The 23,631-nt window shown below is 35.2% G+C and overlaps 1 protein-coding gene across 1 annotated transcript; it reads right to left on the reverse strand.

The window, feature by feature from the left end:
• Window positions 1-7,089: 7,089 nt before the first annotated feature.
• On the reverse strand, window positions 7,090-15,708 carry LOC113467252. The gene is made up of 11 exons (XM_026823333.1): window positions 15,648-15,708; window positions 15,251-15,401; window positions 14,371-14,583; window positions 13,682-14,001; window positions 13,139-13,375; window positions 12,602-12,931; window positions 12,011-12,346; window positions 11,630-11,849; window positions 7,979-7,995; window positions 7,771-7,902; window positions 7,090-7,430 (listed from the first exon to the last, which is right to left on the reverse strand). The coding sequence occupies exons 1-11, from the start codon at window positions 15,706-15,708 to the stop codon at window positions 7,090-7,092; spliced, it is 2,358 nt and encodes a 785-aa protein (XP_026679134.1).
• Window positions 15,709-23,631: the final 7,923 nt, after the last annotated feature.

Here is a 23,631-nt window from a genome sequence, read left to right on the forward strand (position 1 = left end):
TTGGTAGTGCGTCTGCCTTGTAAGCGCTAGGCCGCGGGTTCGATTCCCGCCCGGGGCGGATAAATGAATCTTGGTAAAATATCAGAAGCAAACGGTAAATATGAGGAGCAGCTTATCCGGAGGACTATTAATAAAGGATTCAAATAATAAAGCATGATCCGTGTAATTACACACAACTTATCATACTAAAAGCTATGGCTCTATGGTAGACGTTTCTGGGGATTTTGTGCTAGTAATTCGCTTCTTTTGTAAATCAGAAAAAGTTAGTAATGAGAGTAGTTGTGTATAATATTGTGACTGTTTGGTTGTGCATAACAAACGGGCCCTTTTGTGTTTCATATTACTATCGGGCCTTTTTGAGGAAGTAAATTATGCCTGGTGACACACAACTTATCATACTAAAAGCTATCGCTCTATGGTAGACGTTTCTTGAGATTTTGTGCTAGTAATTCGCTTCTTGTGTAAATTAGAAAACTTAGTAATGACAGTAGTTGTGTATAATATTTTGACTGTTTGGTTGTGCATAACAAACGGGCCCTTTTGTGTTTCATATTACTATCGGGCCTTTTTGAGGAAGTAAATTATGCGTGGTGATGAGCGGGACTTTTTGGGTAACGCTATTGTTGTTGTTTTCAATGAAAAATAATTAATTAATAAAAAATTAAGTGGAAAATGTTCATTAAAAAAAATTGTCTTTTTGTGATTTTACGTTTGACTGAGTTTTTATCTACTTTTTTTTTACAATAGTAGAAGGTACCTCAGAAATAACTTTAGTAGAGGTAGCTACTTGAAATATACTTATGAATAAATTGATGAGATGGGCGTTGTTTGTTGGTTTTGGTACAAAAAATAAATTATAAGGAGTAAGCACATGGAAGAAAAATAAACTTAGACCTAGTTTTTGGATACCTAAGTACTCGTACATAATACGAGTACCTATATCTATACCGACCTAATATTTGAGTTGATAAACAAGCTGGGCCCGTCCCTCCGGGAATTTTTTAGCCCGTAGTTTATTTGATCGTAAAGTTAAAGAAAATCAGTACCTATGTGCCTACCTAATTGGTTTAATATTCACTTTATTATTATTATTGATTTTACTTACATCCAAGATACGTTATTTTGCTAGTATAAACATAGGTTAATAGGATACCCTTGATGGTACTCAATGGACTTTCAAAGCTCTTACCATTTCAGTGTTACTGCATCCTGTCTACCTCAATATTTTCCCAACTTTTAAGACTTTAGCTTTTTACTATACCTAGGTTTATTAATGTACCTATTTCTTTTGTTACTAAAATAAGTATCTATTGGGTAGATTTTACCTTTCTCTTTATGCTAGTTTCATCGTGATATATTTTCGACTGTTCCTTCTTCTATCTTTTATTTTGTCCCTCTTCGTCTTCTCCACTTGACCACAGGGTAGCATACACGAGACTCAAGATATTTTGCTAGTATAAACATAGGTTAATAGGATACCCTTGATGGTACTCAGTGGACTTTCAAAGCTCTTACTCTTTCAGAGGTACAAGAGAAAAACAGGTACTTTTGAGGTACCTACCTTCCTGCATCCTGTCTACTTCAATGTTTTTCCAACTTTCAAGTCTTTTAGATTTTCACTATACCTACCTATTTCTCTTGTTCCTAATGTTAGGTGGATTTCACGTTTCTCTTTATGCTATTTTCATCATGATATATTTTCGACTGTTCCTTCTTCTATCTTTTATTTTGTCCCTCTTCGTCTTCTCCACTTGACCACAGGGTAGCATACACGAGACTACATAGCCTGATAATAAAAGTACAATCGCACAAGAACAATAGTAAATAGTTATAAAAAACAACATTTTTTCGCTATAAAATCAATTTTCTCAAAAACTATAAAGTTTTTACCATCTACTATCTATGCGCATCCAAAGCAAATCAATTCAGAAAGTTTTAGACATGGCCAAGTTCCAGGCCTTAAAAAGATAGGGTAGGGTTTAACGTCCTGTGTCCAGTCCTCTGAATCTACAATTAGGTGCATGATCTCTTAACATACGTGCAATATGAACTATATTTTCCATTGAAAATAGAGCCAAGTAGGAATCCGAATTGAAGACAAGGACAAGGTTGTCATGGTAAAAAAAACAAAACAAAAAAAACAAAAAAACAAACAAACATTTGATTCTAAGCTATACCTACGTACATTAGTGCTGCTTGAAACCATTCCATCTTCTGTCCAACTTAACGTAACTTAACCGAGGTGACCGGGAGAATTTCCACCATTGTACTAATTACGTAGAGGGAACTATTTTAGTTTCGCCTACCCCCAGACCCTAATTTTCTTTTCACGGGCCTGCTAAAGTTCCATATCTTGCAGCACTAAAAGTTGCGTCTATTCCAACTTTAATGCTGTCTTCTGCCATGGTCTATCATGCTCACTTGATTCTAAGAATTATATAAAAAATATTATGTATTAATTTCACAATTATTGCCAGCATCTTATACCATACTCGTAATTATTATTTATTGCTAGGGAAGTTGGTTTTCCGTTTTTTTATTGTTTTCATCTGCATTAAAGTTTCGCCTGAAAAAAATGCTCTGTCGACGTACAAGTATTTTATTCGAGACTATAGCCATACACCTCTAAAGTAGGTAATGTTTCTGGTAAACATGGTCACTACTAGATTTTATCACGTATTGTCAGGACTTCGCGTTTACACAAGACGACTATTTCAGCCTGCTAGGACTGGATAAATGCCATAACATCTACTGAGATCACTCATTCACGTTGTATTTTTTGCTGCATCATGAAATCGAACCCGAATAGATCCTTAGTAAATGAGAATAACTTAAAACCCAGTCAACTGCACATGTAGTATTGAATCTTTGTAAATAATAATGGGCACGTGTCAAGTAGTGTGCAACAGAAATTGGAACTATGACCGAGATACACAGGTCAAGTTGAATAACATAGTGAGATATCCTAGTTTGCAGAACTGTTGAAAATAGTCAGACATGAGTAACGCAGAAAATCAATTGTTTGTTCTTGGTGCAGACTTGATTACTTTGGTGTTTCTTTGCGCTTTTAATTACAACTGCGTCAAGATCAAATAGGAAATAAAATCAAATCAGTTCGATGCGAAAGCATCAGAATACACATATCATACCGTGGTATCGAATTATGGATAGCATTACCTACTACAGGTAGCTGATGAATGTTCTGGAAAGAAACACTTACATGGAATCTATCAATACTCTAATTATTTCTTGACGTCAGTGTGCTTTTGCTGAACTATACTAATAACAGCACCTATGTAGATGAATGACTTCAGAAGTTGTGACTTGTTCTTACTGAGCGTGAATAGAGGGAGGGGGGGGGGGGGGGGGGCAGGATAAAAATATGATCAAACAAGTAATAAGGATCATAAATTTTAAATTAAACAAAATAGGTACATTAATAATTTTGAATATTGACCTTGTTTAACTCAATAAGAAGTGGATAATAATATTAACATACCTACTTACTTTACATCTAGGTAAGTTTATACGTAGATACCGGGTACTTAGGTACATATTAGTTATCAGGTGATCAAAAGTATCCTTTTTAATATGTTTAAAAAAAAGAGAGATTTTAAGGTTTACTTTAGATAAGTATTAGTTACACATTACTCTTATATACGCATTATACCTCGTTCTAAGATGACACATTGAGGCTGTCAAAAACCGTGTAGAAAACCCCCTTTCTTGTACCTTACCTAATATAATTGTTCATACAAACACCCCCTTCACAGTAATATAATTATACCCCAGTAAGTGAACTGATGGCAGCATATATTACATGCTGGAATCTCTAGCAGGAAGTAATGCTCACTTAGATCTAGATTCTAGAGCACGGAAACGTTTGGGGGTAGAAAAAAATCCAAGTAGGTAAGTACGAAAATTAAAATTTAGAAAAAAGGGTTTTAATCAATTAACTCTTTCAAGGGCGGTGGTTAATGTACTGACCACCTTTTTAGAGCGCAGTAGGGGCAGATATTTTCAAGCTTGTGGAACCTTTATATTTGATGATTTTATCTGAAAACGTTTATTAATTGGAATCGTACGTTCTATTTCTTATTTTATACCTACATTACCAACATTGTTTACAAAATAAATTCAAGTAATTCTGGATTTCTAACACACGCATGTAGGGAGAAATTTATGACCTCATTGTGTTTTTCTCGAGGAATATTTATATTTAATTTTATTGCGTTGGGGTCCATCGAGTTCAGAGCTGAAATATAAACAAATTTGATAATAGGCTTAGACTATTTTCACTGATATTTTTTCATTGGAAACATCGACAATTTTGTGAATTTTGTATTTTTTGTAAGGTTGAATGAAGACTACCCAGTTTAGATGAACTTGTTGCAGTTATTAGAAGTATCGTTTGCGGGGCAGTGAATTCGATCATTTGAATTTTGGTTTGAGGGTGGAGATTGTTTCAGGCAATAATCCCACCCTTTGAGTGTACCTGACATCCAAGTGTGTATCAACATTAATTAGAATGTTGAATAAATAATGCTTGAAGAAGTACTTACATATAAATAAACCTGCCTAAAAATTGCAAGTTCTTAGCTTCTCTTCGAACTTCTCGCAAAGGGTTAGCAAGAGAGACAGACCATAGTGTACTATGTACTTTCAAGACGTCATTTTATTTTCTGGGAGAGAAAAAGAAAGAGAGAGAGAGAGAGGGTGGGGGGAGGTGGTACATAAATCAGATTGTAATTTTGAAACGAATCTGGTTTGAACATTACACAAAACATGTGTATGAGAACCCTTAATGTTACTTTTTTATAAAAGGAGAAAAAAGTCCGGCAATTTATTTCTGTCCGAAAAGTTTTATTTTCTTTCACAAGGTGGATGACTTGGATGAGGGATTAGAAAGTGAGATTAAATAAATATTCTTAAATGGGAATTTAGAAAAAGGACCTCCCGTACGAAAAAGACCAGAAAAGTGTTCGATAAATTGGGAGGAAAAAGCAAAATAGGGGAACAGAAAGACCTTTTTATCTTGGCATTAGCGCTATTAACAATGGTTGCACACTATCACTAGCAGTATGAGTTCCATCAGCCTCAGACAACACTCATCAACATTGAAGAAAAAAAAAAAAAAAAAAAATAGGATAAACATTGTAGGTATTTTTTATTATTACAATTTTGGTTACAAAGTTAAGGGTACCAACGTATACTCTGTTATTACACTTTAATTCCACAAAAATGATATTATTTTTTTATACCTATCTTGACTTTTTTCTTTTCAAAATCGAAATAAAAATAATAAGTGAACAATAATAAATAATGGTGGGTATTATTACCTTCTACTCAGACATCGATCTCAATTACCCCAATCGAATTCCAATAATCTCGTCTTTTTGGATTATTTGATACAAACATAATCACTGGTGCTTCTCGATAAATATTACTGGTACAGTACTATGTAATTTCATGGGTTTGTCTTTGAAAAAAATCAATTCCAATAATCTCGTCTTTTTGGATTTGATACAAACATAATCACTGGTGCTTCTCGATAAATATTACTGGTACAGTACTATGTAATTTCATGGGTTTGTCTTTGAAAAAAAGGTTGAACCTAATTACCTAGGTACCTTCTTTTTTTCAGGAAATTTTGGGGAAAAATTTAGCTTGTTCAATATGAAGATTCAGTAATTTTAAATATTATTATCGTACATTATACGTATCTGTTGCCCATTTCCATCAGTATTTTGTTCTAATCTACCTATATTGTTGATTCTTCTCACCTCATTTGTTGGATTTTCTCAATACTGAGGTTTCTTGGTCAAATACACTCTCACTGCCACGTACAGAAATGTCAGAATATGAAGATTCAGTAATTTTAAATAGTATCATCGTACATTATACGTATCTGTTGCCCATTTCCATCAGTATTTTGTTCTAATCTACCTATGTTCTTGATTCTTCTCACCTCATTTGTTGGATTTTCTCAATACTGAGGTTTCTTGGTCAAATACACTCTCACTGCCACGTACAGAAATGTCTAGGTACCTTCTTTTTTTTTCAGGAAATTTTGGGGAAAATTTTAGCTTGTTCAATATGAAGATTATACGTATCTGTTGCCCATTTCCATCAGTATTTTGTTCTAATCTACCTATATTCTTGATTCTTCTCACCTCATTTGTTGGATTTTCTCAATACTGAGGTTTCTTGGTCAAATACACTCTCACTGCCACGTACAGAAATGTCATAGTTAGACACAAAGCAATAAGTGTGAACAAATGATTGCTCAGTGCAATTTGAGGCGAATTGCGCTGATTTTGGATGACTTGAAGTTTCACCAAACCCAACAGTTCTTTGTTTTGCCAACAGGAGTATATTTTTGAGTCGACAATCCATAACTGATTGAATGTTAATCTTCCTGGAGGGAAGGAAGGGTTCACTTTATGTCAAGCTATGTTTTTGAGTATTCTTTGTCCCTAACATGGTCGATATTCCTCAAAAACTATCTCACAACCAAATACCGAATTAACAAAATACCATCTCTTTTTACTGCTCGAAACTTGAAACTTCCTTACTTACCCAAAGGATTACCAAACCCAACAGTTCTTTGTTTTGCCAACAGGAGTATATTTTTGAGTCGACAATCCATAACTGATTGAATGTTAATTTTCCTGGAGGGAAGGAAGGGTTCACTTTATGTTAAGCTATGTTTTTGAGTATTCTTTGTCCCTAACATGGTCGATATTCCTCAATAACTATCTCACAACCAAATACCGAATTAACAAAATACCATTTGTTTTTACTGCTCGAAACTTGAAACTTCCTTACTTACCCAAAGGATGAAATATAATGCTTTTGCTCATTTCTATTAATTTATTGGGTTTTCGGTTGAGACTGGTAAGTTCCTGTATCCCATCAACAGTCCTTCTAAAATCAAAAGATCTTAACTTATTGGGGCTGCTATTTCAAGAAATAACTTTACCTATTTGTTTATTTTCTCCAAATGAGAGAAAATTTGTAGTCATCTAAGCAACCCTTCACCTAATAATTTGACTACAGTGAATGGAATTTTATTAATCCACCTCATACTCAGCCCAAAGGATCAATTTCAATCCGTCCCCGTGTTTGGTCAGACAATATTTTGGGCACTAGCAATTTATTGCTGATCTGCCACTCGATCGGTGAAGATTCGTCCATATTTTCATAGCTATAACCAGGGCAGATTACAATGACTGAGGTAAACTCATCTGTTGTCAAAGTTTGAGTCTTGATTGACGAAGGAACCTGAGGAACGTCTTGTAGGAGTGAATAATATCCGGCCGAATTGTTAGCAGTTTCTAGCACATTGCCGAATTCATCAGTCACCTTGAAAATCTGGTTGTTCTGGCACTTTTCCTTGCAATAAGTGACCATTAGTTCGGATGGAGTATCTGCAGAGTTGGAAATGAATCACCTCAATTAGGATCATCAAATTGACAGGAATCCTACTTTTTGAGTATATCTGCAAACCTAGGTTTGGATTTGTGTCTCCATTGAGTAAACCTTGGATTTAGATGTCTTGAACAGGTAGAACTAGACATGAAATATCTGCAAACCTAGGTTTGGATTTGTGTCTCCATTGAGTAAACCTTGGATTTAGATGTCTTGAACAGGTAGAACTAGACATGAATTTAAATTTCAAACACTAATAAAATTAGTGATGGAAATATTTAAATCATCTGTCAGCTGTCACTGATTAGGTGAAGTGAGGAAATATATTTAATAGATTACTTTGAACATTTGGGTCCGCTTTTATTTTGTCATTTAGCAGTTGGCTTCTGCACGGTACACCATCCTCAAACAGGCGAAATATTTCGTTATTTTCCTGGTAGACATAACAGTATCCTAATCTCAATTTCTTGCCTCATTAACCATCAACCTCTGAGTAGGATAATGTTTCTGGAAAAAAAGGCTACATGAATTTTATCAACACTCTCACTTCCACCGATGTTGCATCTACGAACACTAATTCAGCATTTTAGTAAAAAGAAAGACCTTACGGGTACTTGTAATTTTTATTCTGCAAAATACGTAGGTACACAGTAGGAAAAAAAAAAAAAAAAAACAAAATCTATGTAGGTATTGGATCTTTCTTGTTAATATTAGTGGAGATGTCAAATACACCAGAACTATCACCGAGATAAATAGCAAGAAGTAAAATAAAAGATATGACAGAAAGAAAGAAAACAAAATCAGTACAGTGTAAACAATTATATATGTACCTAGGTAAGTTCTTGAAGTTTTGAATGTATTTTTTGAAACACTTTGGTAATTACCTTATGAGAATAATTCAATGAGGAATTCAACGTGTCGAAAATGGGGAACTAAAATCTAAAATACCGGGGGCACTAACACTACAGGAAGTGGAATTCCACCAGGGAGGGGGGGGGGGGGGGGGGGGGGATAAAAATATGATCAAACAAAGTAATAAAGGGATCATAAATTTTATAATTAAACAAAAATAGGTACATTAATAATTTTGAATATTGACCTTGTTTAACTCAATAAGAAGTGGATAATAATATTAACATACCTACTTACTTTACATCTAGGTAAGTTTATACGTAGATACCGGGTACTTAGGTACATATTAGTTATCAGGTGATCAAAAGTATCCTTTTTAATATGTTTAAAAAAAGAGAGATTTTAAGGTTTACTTTAGATAAGTAGGTACTAGTTACACATTACTCTTATATCCGCATTATACCTCATTCTAAACATCAGAAGTTCACCTGAAATTACTTAAAAAAAAGAAAAAGAAATCTAGAGAATAAGAATATGATAGGTACTTAGGTACATATTAGGTATCAGGTGATCAAAAGTATCCTTTTTAATATGTTAAAAAAAGAGAGATTTTAAGGTTTACTTTAGATAAGTAGGTACTAGTTACACATTACTCTTATATCCGCATTATACCTCGTTCTAAGATGACACATTGAGGCTGTCAAAAATCGTGTAGAAAACCCCCTTTCTTGTACCTTACCTAATATAATTGTTCATACAAACACCCCCTTCACAGTAATATATACCCCAGTAAGTGAACTGATGGCAGCATATATTACATGCTGGAATCTCTAGCAGGAAGTAATGCTCACTTAGATCTAGATTCTAGAGCACGGAAACGTTTGGGGGTAGAAAAAAATCCAAGTAAGTACGAAAATTAAAATTTAGAAAAAAGGGTTTTAATCAATTAACCCCTTGTTGCAGTTATTAGAAGTATCGTTTGCGGAGCATTGAATTCGATCATTTGAATTTTGGTTTGAGGGTGGAGATTGTTTCAGGCAATAATCCCGCCCTTTGGGTGTACCTAACATCCAAGTATGTATCAACATTAATTATTAGTATGTTGAATAAATAATGCTTGAAGAAGTACCTACTTACATATAAATAAACCTGCCTAAAAATTGCAAGTTCTTAGCTTCTCTTCGAACTACTCGCAAAGGGTTAGCAAGAGAGACAGACCATAGTGTACTATGTACTTTCAAGACGTCATTTTATTTTCTGGGAGAGAGGAAGAGAGAGAGGGTGGGGGAGGTGGTACATAAATCAGATTGTAATTTTGAAACGAATCTGGTTTGAACATTACACAAAACATGTGTATGAGAACCCTTAATGTTACTTTTTTATAAAAGGAGAAAAAAGCCCGGCAATTTATTTCTGTCCGAAAAGTTTTATTATTTTCTTTCAGAAGGTGGATGACTTGGATGAGGGATTAGAAAGTGAGATTAAATAAATATTCAAAAATGGGAATTTAGAAAAAGGACCTCCCGTACGAAAAAGACCAGAAAAGTGTTCGATAAATTGGGAGGAAAAAGCAAAATAGGGGAACAGAAAGACCTTTTTATCTTGGCATTAGCGCTATTAACAATGGTTGCACACTATCACTAGCAGTATGAGTTCCATCAGCCTCAGACAACACTCATCAACATTGAAGAAAAAAAAAAAAAAAAAAAAAAAAAAAAAAAAAAAAAAAAAACTCTCAAAAAAAAAAGATTTCGAAAATTTAAAAAATTTTTTAAAAAATCGAGACAACTCTCATAAAATGAAGATTTCGAAGATTTGAAGAATTTCATGGTCCTCTAAATTGAAGACTAGACGTACCGATACGATGTATGATCAATTTTCAACTCCGTACGGAATTCTCTATAATTTTGACAAAATTTTTCGATTTTAGTTGAGACTGGTGGATATTTGGATGATACTGCCTTTATCAGAATAGTCACGTCTGGTCATACAAACATAGAGTTCTACATAAATATACGTATATTCATAGCACATGACTTCCTCCGGATACAACAATTTCAACATTGAAATTAATTCAATCAGTATTTAAGATGCACCTTTGGATATCTTATTCAAAAGTTGATTAGACTTGGGCTGAGCAAAATCCGTTAGTTGTAAATCTGAAGATGACAATCAATGCTACTTTGTTAAATGTTCTTTCAATAATTAGGCTTGGAATGAGATTGGTTGAGTATTGGAGTAAAATCATCATTCTCCCTAAGACCGCATTCTATCTATGCGATCCGACCAAGAGAGTGTTTAAGAGAGCACCAGACAAACTTCGGAGCAAGCACATTGATAAACATTTTACCGATACGATGTATGATCAATTCTCAACTCCGTACGGAATTCTCTATAATTTTGACAAAAATTTTCGATTTTAGTTGAGACTGGTGGATATTTGGATGATACCGCCTTTATCAGAATAGTCACGTATGGTCATACAAACATAGAGAGTTCTACATATAGGTACGTATAATATTCATAGCACATGACTTCCTCCGGATACAACAATTTCAACATTGAAATTAATTCAATGAGTATTTTAGGATGCACCTTTGGATATCTTATTCAAAGGTTGATTAGACTTGGGCTTGAGCAAAATCCGTTAGTTGTAAATCTGAAGATGACAATGCTACTTTGTTAAATGGTCTTTGAATAATTAGGCTTGGAATGAGATTGGTTGAGTATTGGAGTAAAATCATCATAGGATTAAGACCGCATTCTATCTATGCGATCCGACCAAGAGAGAGTACCAGACAAACTTCGGAGCAAGCACATTAACCGAATTGATAAACATTGTAGGTATTTTTTATTATTACAATTTTGGTTACAAAGTTAAGGGTACCAACGTATACTCTGTTATTACACTTTAATTCCACAAAAATGATATTATTTTTTTATACCTATCTTGACTTTTTTCTTTTCAAAATCGAAATAAAAATAATAAGTGAACAATAATAAATAATGGTGGGTATTATTACCTTCTACTCAGACATCGATCTCAATTACCCCAATTCAATTCCAATAATCTCGTCTTTTTGGATTTGATACAAACATAATCACTGGTGCTTCTCGATAAATATTACTGGTACAGTACTATGTAATTTCATGGGTTTGTCTTTGAAAAAAAGGTTGAACCTAATTATCTAGGTACCTTCTTTTTTTTTCAGGAAATTTTGGGGAAAATTTTAGCTTGTTCAATATGAAGATTATACGTATCTGTTGCCCATTTCCATCAGTATTTTGTTCTAATCTACCTATATTCTTGATTCTTCTCACCTCATTTGTTGGATTTTCTCAATACTGAGGTTTCTTGGTCAAATACACTCTCACTGCCACGTACAGAAATGTCATAGTTAGACACAAAGCAATAAGTGTGAACAAATGATTGCTCAGTGCAATTTGAGGCGAATTGCGCTGATTTTGGATGACTTGAAGTTTTACCAAACCCAACAGTTCTTTGTTTTGCCAACAGGAGTATATTTTTGAGTCGACAATCCATAACTGATTGAATGTTAATTTTCCTGGAGGGAAGGAAGGGTTCACTTTATGTTAAGCTATGTTTTTGAGTATTCTTTGTCCCTAACATGGTCGATATTCCTCAATAACTATCTCACAACCAAATACCGAATTAACAAAATACCATTTGTTTTTACTGCTCGAAACTTGAAACTTCCTTACTTACCCAAAGGATCAATTTCAATCCGTCCCCGTGTTTGGTCAGACAATATTTTGGGCACTAGCAATTTATTGCTGATCTGCCACTCGATCGGTGAAGATTCGTCCATATTTTCATAGCTATAACCAGGGCAGATTATAATGACTGAGGTAAACTCATCTGTTGTCAAAGTTTGAGTCTTGATTGATGAAGGAACCTGAGGAACGTCTTGTAGGAGTGAATAATATCCGGCAGAGTTGTTAGCAGTTTCTAGCACATTGCCGAATTCATCAGTGACCTTGAAAATCTGGTTGTTCTGGCACTTTTCCTTGCAATAAGTGACCATCAGTTCGGATGGAGTATCTGCAGAGTTGGAAATGAATCACCTCAATTAGGATCATCAAATTGACAGGAATCCTACTTTTTGTGTTTATCTGCAAACCTAGGTTTGGATTTGTGTCTCCATTGAGTAAACTTTGGATTTAGATGTCTTGGATTTAGAGGTAGAACTAGACATGAATTTAAATTTCAAACACTAATAAAATTAGTGATAGAAACATTTAAATCATCTGTCAGCTCTCACTGATTAAGTGAATTGAGAAATATTTAATAGATTACTTTGAACATTAGGATCCGCTTTTATTTCGTCATTTAGCAGTTGACTTCTGCACGGTACACCATCCTCAAACAGGCGAAATATTTCGTTATTTTCCTGGTAGACATAACAGTATCCTAATCTCAATTTCTTGCCTACAATATCACAGGCTGAGCAGGGGGACCAGTTTTCCCATTTGATGAACACGTTCAAATTTCGGGTCAAGGGAGAGAGCGGTTTGACTTGGTATTTGGTGTAGTTTTTCGGCGTCACTTTCACTATGGGCTCTTTGAAAACGACCTCGATGTAAACTGGCGCTATGAAGGAATCGCTGTGTTTACATAGGTACATTCCTGTGAATATTTGTGGCATAGAGCAAAGACATCAGCATTTTAATAGATCGTTCAATAGTTTCACTGAACCAACAAGGTGGAGAAAAATTAATTGTATTCAGTTTAGAGTTCATACAAGACTGCTTTACGGTCAATCTTATTCTAGGAACGAAATTGTGGCAAAAAATAAGTAGGTATTATAAAAAAAAATCCCTATAAATAACTTACCACTCCTCGTCTGCTGAATATTCAAAAGGTGCAGGGTGCTATCGAATGAAGATACAACTACATCATTATCGCTATCCAAGTCTTCAATGGCAGTCATATTGGTTGTGAGTTTGGGCGAGTAAAACCATTTGACTTTGGTTCCGGAATCTGCTGGGGATACACAAATATTGCAGTCTATCTTCACATTGGTTCCCGCGATGACCAGTCGAGCTTCAGGGTTGAAAATTTTGTCCTTTCCTGAAGAAATGAGTTGTCTAGCTTCAGAATCTTTATCCAAAGAAGATTTGCTATTAAAACCGTCTGTACAGTTCAATACTTGATTATGCTATTTTATTGCCATCTAAAACCTCCGGCCCCGGCCTGTGTTATTGCCGATTTTACATTTCGTCCTAAATTGTGTATTAAGATGTTTTTATTAGACAATATTTACGTCAGATCAGTCCCCTCCACGCATTTTTAAACAAACCTGATAAGACTTACACTCCTGTCCATTTTAAAATAGGTAAAAAATCTTATATCAAGTAGGTACTCTTTGTCACTTACCCAGGACTTGTTCCTGAAGTTTCAGACAAGCATAGTACTCATTCCATTCATCCCTGATGAGATTTACTCGAGTAAGGTTCCTTCCAGGAAAATCTAGGTAAGATCCTGGCCTAGGTCCCACAGGACTCAATTCCACCTTGGGCTTAATCTGAAAGTTGCTCTTCAATTTGTTTTTCAGGTCTGTAAGCGTAGATTTCAAGTTCGATTTCAAATTGGTCAGCACGTCATCTGATGCTTTCATTGGGAAGTTGAGAAGAAATATGTAAACGATTCTCAGCTTCATTGAAAGCAAGGCAATTGAGGAGTACAACATGACATAACTAGAATGCAACAATCGATGTCATTTATTAATGAGAGGAGATGGAATTTCCGCAATTTAAATAATTTTCCAGCCACTTACACGTTTTACGTCAAGTAATGCGACTATTCAGAAGACTTCTAAATATCGTAGATGCTTAGAACAGAACGTCACACATGTGGTTCAAAGTCAAAATCTTCATCAGATAGACAAGACTTACACTCCTACCCATTTTAAAATAGGTAACAAATCTTATATCAAGTATACTCTTCGTCACTTACCCAGGACTTGTTCCTGAAGTTTCAGACAACCATAGTACTCATTCCATTCATCCCTGATGAGATTTACTCGAGTAAGGTTCCTTCCAGGAAAATCTAGGTAAGATCCTGGCCTAGGTCCCACAGGACTCAATTCCACCTTGGGCTTAATCTGAAAGTTGCTCTTCAATTTGTTTTTCAGGTCTGCAAGCGTAGATTTCAAGTTCGATTTCAAATTGGTCAGCACTTCATCATCTGATGCTTTCATTGGGAAGTTGAGAAGAAATATGTAAATGATTCTCAGCTTCATTGAAAGCAAGGCAATTGAGGAGTACAACATGGCATAACTAGAATGCAACAAACGAAGTCATTTATTAATGAGAGGAGATGGAATTTCCGCAATTTAAATAATTTTCCAGCCACTTACACGTTTTACGTCAAGTACTACGACTATTCAGAAGACTTCTAAATATCGTAGATGCTTAGAACAGAACGTCACACATGTGGTTCAAAGTCAAAATCTTCGTCAGATAGAAAACTTTATACCTATTTATACTGTGTTTCTATAGGTTAGGTACATACCTTGTAAATCAGAAAAATCACGAAATATTAAAAACGAGTTGGTAAGATATTATGATATTAATAGGTACCGTATTATCCAGCGTTCTTTAAGAGCAATACGAGCATGAGTAGACACATTTTCAATGCGTCAATCATGGAGAGAAATTAAGTATTTACACAAGATCCATGATCAAATTTCAATGGAATCCAAGTATTAAAATCAAATCATTCTGTAGCTGGTACGGTGGCATAGAGCAAAGATATCAGCATTTTATAGATCGTTCAATAGTTTGACTGAACCAACAACGGGAAGAAAAATGGATTGCGTTCACAGTTTATGCAAGACTTCTTGTTGGTCAAGCTTATTCCAGGAACTTGTACGTGATTACTTGCCAATATGATGAAATTAAGGCTGAGCAAAAGTTAAGAACAAATCCCTATAAAATAATTCACTCACCACTCCTCGTCTGCTGGATATTCAGAAGGTGCAGTGTGCTATCGAATGAAGATACAACTACATCATTATCACTATCCAAATCTACGATGGCAGACAGGTTGGTTGTGAGTTTGGGCGAGTAAAACCATTTGACTTTGGTTCCGGAATCTGCTGGGGATACACAAATATTGCAGTCTATCTTCACATAGGTAAAAGATCCAAGAGTTATTTTTCAATTAGTATAAATTCAGACCAAAATTTGGCACAATTAGTCTTTAGGCGAGATGGTAGTGTTTAAGTAGATACACACCTATTTTTACCTAAAGAAGTTGGAAAAAGGACAAGACTAGAAGTGTTTCTAGGCCAGGTAGTCTATTTAGTGGGATACCAAGTCTAATATCATAAACATCTTACATCCAGCTAGATATTTTGGTGACCATTTTTGATGATTTTCGCCAGCCCAAATCCGATACATTTTGGGCACAGCTGACAAGGTCTGATATTCAATATTATTAGGTAAAAGAGCCAAGAGTTATTTTTCAATTAGTATAAATTCAGACCAAAATTTGGCTCAATTAGTCTTTAGGCGAGATGGTAGTGTTTAAGTAGATACCTACACACCTATTTTTACCTAAAGAAGTTGGAAGAAGGACAAGACTAGAAGTGTTTCTAGGCCAGGTAGTCTATTTAGTGGGATACCAAATCTAATATCATAAACATCTTACACCCAGCTAGATATTTTGGTGACCATTTTTGATGATTTTCGCCAGCCCAAATCCGATACATTTTGGGCACAGCTGACAAGGTCTGATATTGTGTTCAGGATAGCAAACATTTACACAAAAAATACATTTGATAAAAGCGTTTTCATTTCTCTAATGAAAATTGAAAATTCCGGAAAACAGGAATCACATGTCAGGAAAAATAAATACACAAATACGTCAGTCATATGATGGTTTCATTGTTACAAAAAAAGTGTTGAAGGAAATGGAACTTTTTTTATTATTCTGCTAAAACCTATCATCTAATTTGTTTATTTTATGAAAGTTGTACGGGGTGGATTAGTGTTGCCGAAAACCGAAAGCTTTTATACTATTTATTATGTCAGGAAAAATAAATACACAAATACGTCAGTCATATTTATGATGGTTTCATTGTTACAAAAAAGTGTTGAAGGAAATGGAACTTTTTTTATTATTCTGCCAAAACCTATCATCTAATTTGTTTATTTTATGAAAGTTGTACGGGGTGGATTAGTGTTGCCGAAAACCGAAAGCTTTTATACTATTTACTAGCTGAATTCCGTCGCTTCGCTCCGGAATCCCGCTAGTTCATCCCGAGGCATGGCCAAACTTGTGGAAAAGGCATGGCCGATTGATTGAAAAACTAGATATTGATCTAGGATTGAATAGAAAGTTTTATTAGGTTTTACAGGCAATCCTGTCTGGGTTTTTCACGTCTAATAAATTCTGTGTATCTGCCATACCTATTGTCATTAAAGGATTTAGGTCTCCACTTCTAAACGAATATTGGTTCGAGATTTCAGCACAAAATAATTGATTGAAAAACTAGATATTGATCTAGGATTGAATAGAAAGTTTTATTAGGTTTTGCAGGCAATCCTGTCTGGGTTTTTAACGTCTAATAAATTCTATGTATCTGCCATACCCTATTGTCATTAAAGGATTTAGGTCTCCACTTCTAAACGAATATTGGTTCGAGATTTCAGCACAGGTTTAAGGTACATATAAAAATCATGTTCCTGTCAAAACTTCAGGTCATCCTGTATTCGTTGAAGATGGTCATATTGCAACTATCATAATTTAATTTAATAACAATAAAAAAAAAATCTCGATGAATAAATTTGAGCAATAATATCTTACGTCTGACTAATTAAACAACGCCAAGATAGGTATTTAGATGCGCCGCACGTGAAAATAATGTGCTATTTATGATCCCTCAGGTTTTCTCAACTTGTAATAACTACAGGGTGGCTTTTTTTTAACTCGCAGAGTTACAGGGTGTTTAACACTAGAATGCCCGGACTTTCGTCATACCTTTAATGCCCACGAGGAGTCAGACTGCCTAATATTTCTGTTGTATTGCATCAATTTGAATTTAGTTTTTTTCTAACCTCTTCATTTTTTTTGTTCAGATTGGCAGAATTTGTTATTGAAGGACATAAAAAGGCTAACTGAGGAAAGAATTTTGTTGATTTACTCATTCACGAGAATGCCCGGACTTTCGTCATACCTTTAATGCCCACGAGGAGTCATTTTGACACCTGCCTATTATTTCTGTTGTATTGCATCAATTTGAATTTAGTTTTTTTCTAACCTCTTCATTTTTTTTTGTTCAGATTGGCAGAATTTGTTATTGAAGGACATAAAAAGGCTAACTGAGGAAAGAATTTTGTTGATTTACTCATTCACGAAGGAAGGATTTTGTTAAAATTCCTCGTTCAAGAGGATTCCTCATTAGATAAGTAACTAAATACTTTTGGAATCATGTCATCAGTAATGTTGATCAGTATACGTACATAGGTAACCATCACTCATTCCTAGAACCACATTCCTCGTTGAAACCACAACTATTTTGTATTTAAATCACAAATTATAATGTAAAACTCAAGAATCTTTTTGTGTTTCATATTTGTGGTGAAGAGAATTGAATGGTATTTCACACTCTTATTGCTGGGTATTACAATATTGCAGGTCGTTGGTAGAGGTATTACAAGTACTTAATCCCCCTTTTCTTTTCCCTACTCTTCCCGGACCCTCCCTCCTCTCTTTTTCAATATATTCCTCTTTATTCCTTCCCCTTTTTCCATTTCCGTGCTCTATGACAACTCACTTGACCACTAGGTGATAGATTGATGATGCCACTCCATAAATGCCTACATTGGCTACTTATGAAAAAGAGCCCCTCTATCAGCGACAAGTACTACTATATTAAATAAGCGATAGATAGGCACCACATTGTTATCGATCCATTGTGACAGGGCAGAACTGTCAGTAATTTCCACACTGATGTATTGATGTGTGCTAGTGAGCTTATGTCGTCTTGTAGCAAATCATTGCGGATTTTTCAAATGTAATTATGCATGGATTGGAAACATGTCTTCTTTTTTGAAATATATTTTATTTCATTCTACCAGGATGGGCTGCAACCCAACTCCCACATAAATTGTTTCATGAACTTGGAAATAATAATAAGACACGAGTTTGTTTTGTGAAGACTGGATGCAAAGTTGAGGAACGTCTGAGGTTTGCTTTGAAAGAAAAAGTTGAGAAATGCAAGAATACGATCTGAAAAGGTAGGTATGACCTTGGAAAGAATCCGAATATTCCGAATCCTAGAATATTCCCTTCCGCAAAAAATTGTTTCAGTCCCGATGAAGCTTTAAGGCACAGTACCTACTGGTTGGGTGGTTGGACCATAAAAAATACACCAAACTGTTTGGGTGACCCTATAGCTCTTCAAATTTACAAAATAAGAATACTTCCGAGACCACGTTGAGATCGGAACGAACAATGAATGAAATTCCTTTGAAAATCGGGTTTTTGTTTTATATGGATATATGTAAGACACGAGTTTGTTTTGTGAAGACTGGATGCAAAGTTGAGGAACGTCTGAGGTTTGCTTTGAAAGAAAAAGTTGAGAAATACAAGAATACGATCTGAAAAGGTAGGTATAATCTTGGAAAGAATCCGAATCCTAGAATATTCCCTTCCGCAAAAAATTGTTTCAGTCCCGATGAAGCTTAAGGCACAGTACCTACTGGTTGGGTGGTTGGATCATAAAAAATACACCAAACTGTTTGGGTGACCCTATATCTCTTCAAATTTACAAAATGAGAATAAGTAGGTATAACCTTGGAAAGAATCCGAATCCTAGAATATTCCCTTCCGCAAAAAATTGTTTCAGTCCCGATGAAGCTTAAGGCACAGTACCTACCTACTGGTTGGGTGGTTGGATCATAAAAAATACACCAAACTGTTTGGGTGACCCTATATCTCTTCAAATTTACAAAATGAGAATACTTCCGAGACCACGTTGAGATCGGAACGAACAATGAATGAAATTCCTTTGAAAATCGGGTTTTTGTTTTATATGGTTATGGTTGAATTATGTAGATTTGTAGATCAAAACGACTCATCTCGTTCTGAATTTTGCACTCCAATTTTTCGGATCAATTAGGTTAATGGTTGAATTATGTAGATTTGTAGATCAAAACGGCTCATCTCGTTCTAAATTTTGCACTCCAATTTTTCGGATCAATTCGATTTAAATTTGTCAGTGCCTTTAGGGAAATTGGAGCAAGTTTTTTGTGCAAATTGGCGAAACAGTTAATGGAGATTTTTGAATTAGTTTCATGTTTTTTATGCGAAACGATAAATATAGATTTTCAATACATCCAGATAGGAACAGCATATGTTTGGTCCTAAAAGAACGAGAAGAAGGGTTCTAATCTGTGTTTCCTGGTTCCTTTCTGAGGTCCGGAATAATGTTCTTTTCAAAAAAGGGGTCCTCAGATCATACCCTAACCAGCAACGCTGTGAACACTGAACAAACAATCAATTTCATCATTAATAGAAAAACATCAACAGAACTTCGTCTAATCCATTTTTTATTTGTTTATTCACACCTGAATGGTTTTAATTCGCTTTAGAAATCGAAAATCAAGGAAAAAGTTTATACACGAAATCAAAAATTTTGGTTTTAAAAAATAAGGAAATTTATGCTGAATCACGACCAATCAGTTAATCAGATTTAAACGGTTAGGGAACATCAACAGAACTTCGTCTAATCCATTTTTTATTTGTTTATTCACACCTGAATGGTTTTAATTCGCATTAGAAATCGAAAATCAAGGAAAAAGTTTTTACACGAAATCAAAAATTTTGGTTTTAAAAAATAAGGAAATTTATGCTGAATCACGACCAATCAGTTAATCAGATTTAAACGGTTAGGTTACACGAAATCAAAAATTTTGGTGTTAAAAAATAACAAAATTTATGCTGAATCACGACCAATCAGTTAATCAGATTTAAACGGTTAGGAACAGAAAAATTCGTAAATTGTAAACTCATAACAAGGGGACAAGGGGTTAGGCAGGATTTGTTGGGTGACGCGAATTGAGTACTGTACAAACGAAGGATAAAATTTGTGGGAAATGTAATAAAAAACAGCTTAGATATTTATCTCAAAACCAATTTATAAAGTAATATTGTATGCCAACCAAATCCTGGTTGTGTTTACTTCAAATCATTGTCTTTATTTCCTTAACATGGTAAAAATTTACTCTCATGTGATAAAACGATTGATAGGAGACTCATCTTGGCAGGTTGAATCAAAGGAACATTTTGTTTGTCATTTTGAACGGACTTTGAGCCCCGTTTGGTGTGATGGTTGCTCTCCCTACTTACATGTCTTACCTTTTCCAGGTGCCAACCAAATCCTGGTTGTGTTTACTTCAAATCATTGTCTTTATTTCCTTAACATGGTAAAAATTTACTCTCATGTGATATTGTACAAACGAAGGATAAAATTTGTGGGAAATGTAATAAAAAACAGCTTAGATATTTATCTCAAAACGAATTTATAAAGTAATACTAGCTGAATTCCGTCGCTTCGCTCCGGAATCCCGCTAGTTCATCCCGAGGCATGGCCAAACTTGTGGAAAAGGCATGGCCGGTATTTATCTCAAAACGAATTTATAAAGTAATATTGTAGGCCAACCAAATCCTGGTTGTGTTTACTTCAAATCATTGTCTTTATTTCCTTAACATGGTAAAAATTTACTCTCATGTGATAGTATATTTGTCATTAACTATGAAAGCTAACCAATATTTAGTTCACCTGGACAAAGACTGTCAATTAAGACTCTAGACAGGTCAAACCATAATACTGTAGAGACTGTTTTTGATGGACTGTAACCAACCTCCCTCCTCGTAAAGAAATTGGAGTGTTGTTGGTTTAAGTTCAAGTGAAAAGTGCCTTTACTCAGGCTGGATTAAAACTAGGCACAAAAACCATTTGAAACTTTTACAACAGAGAAAACTTCCTGTACTGTTCAATTCTGTACCAAATTTTGTGGAACGTGCATCCCTGAATTATTCGGCACCAATGATCCAATGATGTAATCTTTCTTCTCCGTCCTCTTCTTGTTGTTCCTTCCATTTCCTTTTGAGTATACCTGGTACCTACCATTCCAGACACTCTTCTTCTTCTTCCTTCTAGCTCATCCTTGAGTACGTAATACGGTTTCCAGGTACGTGTATACAAATTATGTATCTACACCAAAAGCTTCAGAAGTCAAAAGATGAGGCAGAAAGATCAGGCGGCAAATCACTTCGTTTGAATAAAGTGATAGAGTATCAGGAAGAAGATTTTGGGGAGGGGGAGGAAGAGGAGGAGGACGAGGAGGAGGAGGAGGAAGAAGATGATGGGAAAGAGCATAATCTAGGTAGGAGAAAAGGGAGAGGAAGGGACCGGGGGAGAGGGAAGAAATTGGGGATGAAGAAGGTTATGAAAGCTAACCAATATTTAGTTTACCTGGACAAAGACTGTCAATTAAGACTCCAGACAGGTCAAACCATAATACTGTAAAGACTGTTTGATGGACTGTAACCAACCTCCCTCCTGGTAAAGAAATTGGAGTGTTGTTGGTTTAAGTTCAAGTGAAATGTGCCTTTACTCAGGCTGGATTAAAACTAGGCACAAAAACTGGTAACTGGTATCCCTAAAGTTATCTCTTTATTATTTTTCATTTTTTAATAATAAAAATCTAAAAAGATCTCGCTCATAAATAGCTTTCTTGATTTGTTTCGAACTTTCCTTCCGAATTGGTTGAGAGTATTCACTATTAGTACTTACTCCAAAAGTTTTGCCAATTTAATTGGTTTCCAGTTGAAGCTCAAAGGACAAAAAATAATTCGCCTTGGTGTAATTGAATGTTGACGGAGACCAACCAATGGATTCCCCAACATTATTCTTTCATCTATATACCTATACGTATTTCATCAGGATACGTTTTTATTCTGGTGGTAAATCCTAGATCGCACTAATAGATTTGCTGATATGAGGGGCACTCCGTCTTACCTCTGTACCCTGTTTGTCTTGCCTTGTCTTGTCTTGTCTTGTCTTGTCTCATGTTCCCCTAGTAAACAAGAAATACTCGTATGACTTATTTTTCACAGTTTTACCTTACTGAAAGAGAGGGAAATATCTCTTGAGTCTTGACGGAATCATCTCAGTAGGTACTCAAAAGATATGTTCACTTAATCTAATAATTAGGTACGTTGATACCCTACCCATCCCGAGATCTAACTGCCTTTTCTTATCCTTTACCTTTACTTGTACTTTGCTAAACGAGCCTGTTTGTGGAAGTAAAACCCAGCCTTCTTATTACTTTATTATTATTAAGTATTTGTTTTCATCGGGAGAAATGATGATATAAAAATTCCATGGAGATTATTTTGTCGAAAAAAAAGAGAGAAGAGAGAGAAATAAGCAGACGCTCATAAACTGCGAGATGGGCGCATTGTTATTTTCGGAGAGAAGAGAGAGAAATAAGCAGACGCTCATAAACTGCGAGATGGGCGCATTGTTATTTTCGTTATAATTGACGTTTATGACTTGGAACTGACAGTCACTATTATCACTTGTCTTTTCTTAATAAGACGAATTAACAGAGAATCTCCAAAAAACGAGCAAGAATATTGTTATCGAGGCCAGAACATATGTATGTACATAATTAGTCGGAGCTCAATATGTTCATGTCATGTTGCAAATTGTTTCAATGCTTACTCGAATTGGGAACTGCATTTCATATCTGGGGATTCTGACTCTGATGCCCAGGATGAGCTTCTCTTACTTTTCAAGGGAATTAGGTAGGTACCTATGTGTCAATGAGATTTCGTACAAAGCGCTTTCGATCCCTGGGCGATGAACTGATGAAGATGAAGCTTTTGCAGTGGACAAGTCTTCAAAACCGTTTAGTCAACATTTCGTTTTGTGTTATTAAATTTCATTGTACCTACGTTGCAATATCTGATTTTGATAAGAGGTAGGTAGATATATAAATAACCCAATTTTTAGGAATTTTTCCACGCCCTAAAATAGCCAAGTATTGCTTACGTACAGCTACTTTAAAAATAGCTACTGCCAGCCTAGTTAGCTTTGTTGGTAGTGCGTCTGCCTTGCAAGCGCTTGGCCGCGGGTTCGATTCCAGCCCGGGGCGGATTTTATCCTGATGGGATAATGTTCGTTCTCGGAACGGCTGGTATGACTTGGAACTGACAGTCACTATTATCACTTGTCTTTTCTTAATAAGACGAATTAACAGAGAATCTCCAAAAAACGAGCAAGAATATTGTTATCGAGGCCAGAACAT

Source organism: Diaphorina citri, unplaced genomic scaffold (genome assembly GCF_000475195.1).
Source record: "Diaphorina citri unplaced genomic scaffold, Diaci psyllid genome assembly version 1.1 scaffold438, whole genome shotgun sequence".
Classification (NCBI taxonomy): domain Eukaryota; kingdom Metazoa; phylum Arthropoda; class Insecta; order Hemiptera; family Psyllidae; genus Diaphorina; species Diaphorina citri.

Bases quoted from the DNA above. Each gene is read 5' to 3' on its own strand.
- LOC113467252 (XM_026823333.1), bottom strand. From the start codon at position 15,708: ATGTATCGGATTTGGGCTGGCGAAAATCATCAAAAATGGTCACCAAAA. The intron at 15,402-15,647 runs GTAAGATGTTTA...TATCCCCAGCAG, and splicing joins ACCAAAATATCTAGCTGGAT to ATTCCGGAACCAAAGTCAAA. The intron at 13,376-13,681 runs GTAAGTGACAAA...TCATTTCTTCAG, and splicing joins ACTTCAGGAACAAGTCCTGG to GAAAGGACAAAATTTTCAAC.